The 7,076-nt window shown below is 39.5% G+C and overlaps 1 protein-coding gene and 1 long non-coding RNA gene across 2 annotated transcripts in view; both read left to right on the top strand.

The window, feature by feature from the left end:
- Positions 1-703, top strand: part of LOC106820959 — an 8,496-nt gene extending 7,793 nt beyond the window's left edge. The window contains exon 7 of the mRNA XM_014825581.1: positions 684-703. Coding sequence (XP_014681067.1) covers positions 684-703 — 20 coding nt within the window. The remainder of the gene's footprint in view (positions 1-683) is intronic.
- Positions 704-3,575: 2,872 nt separating this feature from the next.
- LOC106820976 lies at positions 3,576-4,038 on the top strand. Its single transcript, XR_001395677.1, has 2 exons — positions 3,576-3,749; positions 3,956-4,038. It is a non-coding gene; the product is annotated as an uncharacterized LOC106820976 (long non-coding RNA).
- Positions 4,039-7,076: the final 3,038 nt, after the last annotated feature.

Below are 7,076 nucleotides of genomic sequence, written 5' to 3'. Positions count from 1 at the left end.
CGATGATGACGGCGATGATGACAATTGACAACGATGATGACGATGATGATGACGACGATGATGACGACGATGATGACGACGATGATGACGACGATGATGACGACGACGATGACGACGACGATGACGACGACGACGACGACGACGACGACGACGACGTCAACGACAACGACAACGACAACGACAACGACAACGACAACGACAAAGACGACGACAACGACAACGACAAAGACGATGACATAATCATATAACAGATATATTATATACAGTTATTATGATGTCATATGACAGGTTCATAATGTAGTATCTGTTTATGATGTTTCTGACAACGGCTCAAGTTCTTTTGCCTTGATGATTTTCTATTGTGTAATTGTGTTGTGTTGTGTACGATGATGATGATGATGACGACGATGATGACGACGATGAAGACTGTTTTCGCTGAGCGAAAAGTTTTGTTGTTGTTATTAGAATTTTTGTTTATTAGAATAGTAAAAAAGCCGGATATTTATAGGTTTGTCTGCGGTGAAGTATTTAAGATTTATAGCAGGTTTAAACGGCGATTATGTTAGGGGTTGTTTGTTTGACAGCACCATTGCACTACATCACGGGCGGCAGATACGCCTCGACCACGTGTATGTTCGAAGCCATTTGATGCACTGACTCTACTTGCGCTTTGTGTCTGCCAGCGTCAAGTCAGTGTGAATGAGCTCTCCAGTTTTTCCCCAAATTTTACCGTTTTGTGCTTTGTGAAAAATCTTAGTTCCGCTTAGTTCCGGCCAAAGAAGTGAGTTTATTTAGATAATGAGAACTTATTGATAAGTGTGTAAAAGGATATGTTTAATTTTGGTCATTCATGTAAACACGTGTGTGAGAATGTATACTTATAAGGGCCCATTCCTATTTGACAACCCCATGTTTAAAAACCCTAACCCTAACCCTAACCCTAACCCAACCAAACTCACGACATGGGTGTGTAAACGCTACTTGTACCCTTATAAGTGCTATGCCAGCGACATTGCCATAAGATTTGTTGCCGCTTGGTACAGAGTATAAGGTGATTTAAATTTATGCTTGGTGTACACTGTACAACTACAAGCAGTATGTGTACAAAGATAGAATATGCATTAGGAGATACAGTTTAGTGAAATATGCGTTTAAGTTAAAATTTACGATAGGAATAGTGATTCCATATCAGAGTCAATGTTTAAAGTTTAGGATTTGTTTATTGAGATAGACTTGCAAAGTATATTAGGCAAGTATGCTATGTTACACATTAGTGATTCCATATCAGAGTCAATGTTTAAAGTTTAGGATTTGTTTATTGAGATAGACTTGCAAAGTATATTAGGCAAGTATGCTATGTTACACATGCACAGAAAGAAGGACACAAAGGAAACTTTAATTGTGCAATAATTATTAATTCATGGTATTTGTATGTATATAATTTTTATTACAGATTTAATTATCAGTCTTCAATGTCTTCAATACATCACAAATGGAAGCAAATAAAGACATTTGAAGAAATCCAATTTTGAGCTTGAACTTTGTAATTTTCGTGGTCAGCGCGCCAAAGACGATGATGACGACGATAATGACGACGATGATGATGATGATGATGACGACGATCATGACTACGATGATGACTACGATGATGACGACGATGATGATGATGATGATGACGACGATTATGACTACGATGATAAAGACGATGATGACGACGAGGAAGACGACGATGACGACAATGATGACGACAATGATGATGATGATGACGACGATGATGACGACGATGATAACAACGATGATGACGGTGATGATGACGACGATGATGACGATGATTATGACGATGATGATGACGACGATAATGATGACGATGATGACGACGATGATGACGATGATGACGACGATGATGACGACTATGAAGACGACGATGAAGACAACGATGATGGCGACGATGATGACGACGATGATGACGACGATGAAGACGATGATGGCGACGATGATGACGACGATGATGACGCCGATGATGACTGTGATAATGACGACGATGATGACTACGATGATACCTACGATGATGACTACGATGATGACGATGATGATGACGATGTAGGACAGCGCAGGCTTCTCCAGCTAATATTTATAGCGCCCTACACTAGCCGCCCTACCTGAGCTATCGCACGGCGAAGCCTCACAGCGTAAGTAATCACCATAAACAACGCACCTCATCAGCTGCGCAGCTGTGCAGGGCACTCACCGTGACATGTGAATTTTGTAAGTAATATATTAGGAACATTTTCATTTAAGAGAAAAAGACCTTTCGTCCGATGGGCCAGATTACTGTCATGATATCAATTATATTCATGAGACGCCAAATTTTTTGAAAAGCATCTACATTATATGCAACCAAATATCTCCTAAAATTACAACATTTAAATTTTAAGCGTGCAGTGTGTTGTGTACGTGTGTAGGTAAAACATAACTGCACTGGGTTGTGCACGTGTGCAGGTGAAATATAACTGCACTGTGATGGTGGAAACAGGACATGCTGCCGGCGCTTGTGGATGAAAGGATAACACGAGACGAACGAAAGGAAAAGGTCGCAGAAAATACGAATTTAGCCCGATATTTTATTTGCTTCTGTAAGATTTCTAGTTTATGATTAATGTTAGTTTGAATAAGGAATTTTTTTTACATATTGTTATCACGTGTGTTGAACATTATCTCTACTTATGCTATCTGAAATATTATGAAAATTCGTCTTTGCAATTCGCACTTTTGTCGTAATATTATCCATAAAACAAATCTCGCCAAAATCAGTTCGATGCAATGTATGCTATCGCTATTTGGTGACAACCTTCCATAATATTAGGATCCCTTTATATTATTTTCCGTGTGTTATTTGCGTATCTATTTCGATCAATTATTTTATGCTATTTACTCTGAAGTCAAAATACTGTTGTTCGTTTAACACTTTTTGTAACCATCATAATTATTAAATCATTTTACACGTTACTTTACATTTGCTTTGAATTTCCATGTGTGTATGTGTGTGTGTGTGTGTCGATACATGCATGTGCGTATGCGTTTGCGCGTGCGTGCATATATATACTTGCGTTTGTGTGTATATACAGAAGGAAATTTAGACAGAGGAAATAGGGAAACACTTGTATTACACATACATGAGAATTATTCAATTAACCAGACTACAAGTCCTTAAGAATCTCATGCAGCTTGTATATTTTGATACGTAGTTATCCGTGTTGTAATCAAATGATGGGTACGGGGAAAAAGAAAATTACATGTACTAAAGGTTCGCGTAGATACACCGCGTGATTGAGTTAGCACCATGTATCAGATTAGTTTATAATAAAAGCACTGTCGTGTAAGTGCTTGTCTCGACAGATATAGAGCCAGCGGGTTGCATAATAACCAGAGAATTCGGACGAAAGGGTGACCGCCGTGGAAGGTGACGTAACAGCACAGGTACAATGAAATGACCCGCAAGAGCTAAAATAGAGGTCAGATTTCCTGGTTGCATCGTATAAGTTGTTGGTCAGCTAAGCATTTGAGCTCGACTCTGTGAACAAGAAGTAAGAAAGTGGGAGAGAGAGAGAGCTAGAGACAGAGAGAGAGAGAGACGGAGAGAGAGAAAGAAAGAAAGAAAGAGAGAGAAAGAGTTATAATCTTGTAAATAGAGTCAATACTGTGGCAAGATGTTGCGTTTTATTCTCACCCTGACTATCTGCATCAGCAACGTAAGTACGGAAATAATAATGTTTTTCTAACTAACAATAGCCATCGTCCTAGATAAGCATCAACGCGATAAACTCTTGCTGGTAGCAGAGAAATTTGTAACAACATTTATCGAGATCAATATGGGATCAAGCGTATTAATTTAAACGAAATACTACATAAAATCGGCTATATGCACCTTTATGTAAACACGTGCATATATATACAGGTATATCAGCTGTCTGCAAGCGAAGGTTACGATAGCCATCCTGTGACAAATAGTGGAGATGCTGAGAGATTGCTAAGAACTAGGTATGTTGCTAAATAACTTTCCTTATTCAAACTTACATTTATCATAACACTAGAAATCTTACAGAAGCAAATAAAATATCGGGCTAAATTCGATATTTCTGCGCACCCTTTTCATTTCGTTCATCTCGTGATTATCCTTTCATTCACAAGCGGGCCGGAGCATGTGGCTGTTTCACCATCAAGTGCAGTTATCCTCCACGTCTGACACGTGAGACAAACAGTGTAATTAATGGATTACTGCACACTACACAACACAGGTGTATATGGCATTACCTGCACACGTATACAACACAGTGTAATTATGGGATTAACCTGCCACACGTATACAACACGAGTGCAGTTAGTTATGTTTCACTCTGGCACACGATGTGGCACAACACAGTGTAATTATGGATTACCTGCACACGTAGCAGCAACACAGTGTTAATTATGGATTACCCTGCCACACGTATTACAACAACAGTCGTAATTAATGAGATTACTGCACACGTATACAACCAGTGCAAGTTTAGTTATGTTCACCTTGCACACGTATACAACACAGTGTTACGTTCGTTTATGCTTTCACCTGGCACAACGTATACAACACAGTGCAAGTAGTTATGTTTCACCTGCACACGTGCCGACAACACAGTGCAGTTAGTTATGTTTCAAGCCTGCACACGTGACCAACACAGTGCAGCTTAGTTCATGTTTCAGCTGCACCACGTATACAACACAGTCGCAGTTAGTTATTCCCTTCACCTGAACACACGTGCACAACACAGTGCCGTTAGTTATGGTTTCACCTGCACACGCTATACAACACACAAGTGCAGTTATTGTTTCACCTGTCACATGAATTTCGAATTAGATTTATTATCGAAATATTCAGCGACCAAATTTCACGCAAACATCTTAGTTTTTATCTATGACAAATGAGGAAAAATTAATACGCTTAAAATTTAAATGTTGTACTTTTAGGAGATATTTCGTTGCATATATGTGGATGCATTATAAAATTTTGGCGTCTGCATGAATAAAATTGATATCATGACAGTAATCTGGCCCAATCGACGAACGGTATTTTCTCGCTAAATAAACAATGTTCTTAATCTACTTACTTACAACTTTCGCACGTAACAGTGAGTGACGCTGCGATCTTATGGCACTCCTGGTCGGTCACATACGAGTTGCCAAACACAGGGGTGCCCCGCAGTGTTAAGTTGGCATATTCTAGGTTATCCTCTACTAACAGTCTCATCGTACTATTACAAAACAGTGACATCGCGGTAACGAGTGCAGCCAGCATGATTCACTGTTTACTAAGGCAGAAACCTCCGAGAGTCACTTCCTGCAAAATACCATATAGATTGTGCGCTAATTCTCTATATAATATCCACGTTTATTTCAGAAAGTCAATGCCGCTTCTTGTTATCAATAAGAGTATACATACCACAATCAGCTGAAGTTATTAGCAAATCATAATTTGACCTGTAGTGTAACAATTACTGATACTATGCGCGCGCGACGTACACACACGCAACCACACACACACACCACACAGCATACACACACACACACACTCACACACACACCCACACACCACACACACACACACACACATATATACACCACACACATACACGCCACGCACGCACACATACATCACCACGCACACATACACCAAACACAGAACACACAGAAACACACACACACACACACACACACACACACACAGCACCACACACACACACACACACACACACACACACGACAACGCGCGCGCGCGTGACACTTAGAGCGCGCCACCAGGTACGCGCTACCCGCACCCACACACACATATATATATTATATATATATATACATAATATATATATAATATATATATACACTATATATTATATATATATATATATTCATTAATATATATAGACGCACGCACGCACACCATAAACGCGCAATGATCGAAAGCAGTATAATATGATTGCGCTTTACCACAATCACTATTACTGTCAGTTATAAAGCGACAAATTGAGCGGACGATACCGATGTGACACGCTTTCAGTTTGCTCTGGTCGCATACAGGTCTTTACGTCTAGCTCCCGTAAGTGATTTTGGTCCGTCAACAGTCGGTCGTCCCATGTGACAGCGCGATTCCAAAACATTGGCACTATAAGAGAATACAACGCGAATATAGATACAACAAATGATATAATGAACCCCAGCATATACTAATGGTATTTTATCTATTCATGACGGGGTTGAGCGAAGGATAATATACATATAATTATTTAGATCACTACGTGTAATTGAAATAAACTGTAAAAACTATTTAAAATCAATGGACAACTACTCGTTAATTTTAAGTGAGCAGGAATGCTGCAGCTTCACCAAGATTCTGTGGATGCAATGACTTAAATGTAGTAAATATTATAAATATAGCGGCACGTATATTTTTGTTTACTCAGACAATACACCGATTTGATGCGTGGCACACAGCGCTGCTAATATTCATTGCAAAAATCACGAAACATATTACTGGAAACCGTAGCATTGACATTACATTTAACGATTTCCATTTCTAATAAAGAACGTAAACACACGGTCTTGACTACGATGCGAACGCTTACCTTTCTGGCTTGTCCGCTTAAGACCCTTACATAGCCCGTGAGCAGTAGTTACAGTCACCAACATCGTTAGTCCGCGCGGCTCATGCTTAGCAACCTTGTCGAAATGGCGGTCATCACTGCGTCTGACAGGTGAGGCCCGAAATACGTGCTTTCTAGCACATGACAGCATACAAGAATACATCCAGAATCATTTGGAAAATTATCTACACACTTCGCATCTCACTCGGGCATTAGTCTAACCAAATTTAAGCAGTCGGTGTTATAAGATCGATTACGGTTATATGCGATTTATATATTTGATTCAAATATAGTTCTTGATGAACATAAGACAAGGTCGCACTACCACAGATATGTCATACGAACATTTGACTGAGACACGGGGAAACCCCACCCAATAGAGCAGGTATTTATCTTTCTTTTGATGTT

The sequence above is a fragment of the Priapulus caudatus genome, unplaced genomic scaffold (assembly GCF_000485595.1).
Source record: "Priapulus caudatus unplaced genomic scaffold, Priapulus_caudatus-5.0.1 Scaffold54, whole genome shotgun sequence".
NCBI lineage: Eukaryota > Metazoa > Priapulida > Priapulimorpha > Priapulimorphida > Priapulidae > Priapulus > Priapulus caudatus.
Note: the sequence above shows the minus strand (reverse complement) of the source record. Positions and strands in the feature narration are given on the sequence as shown.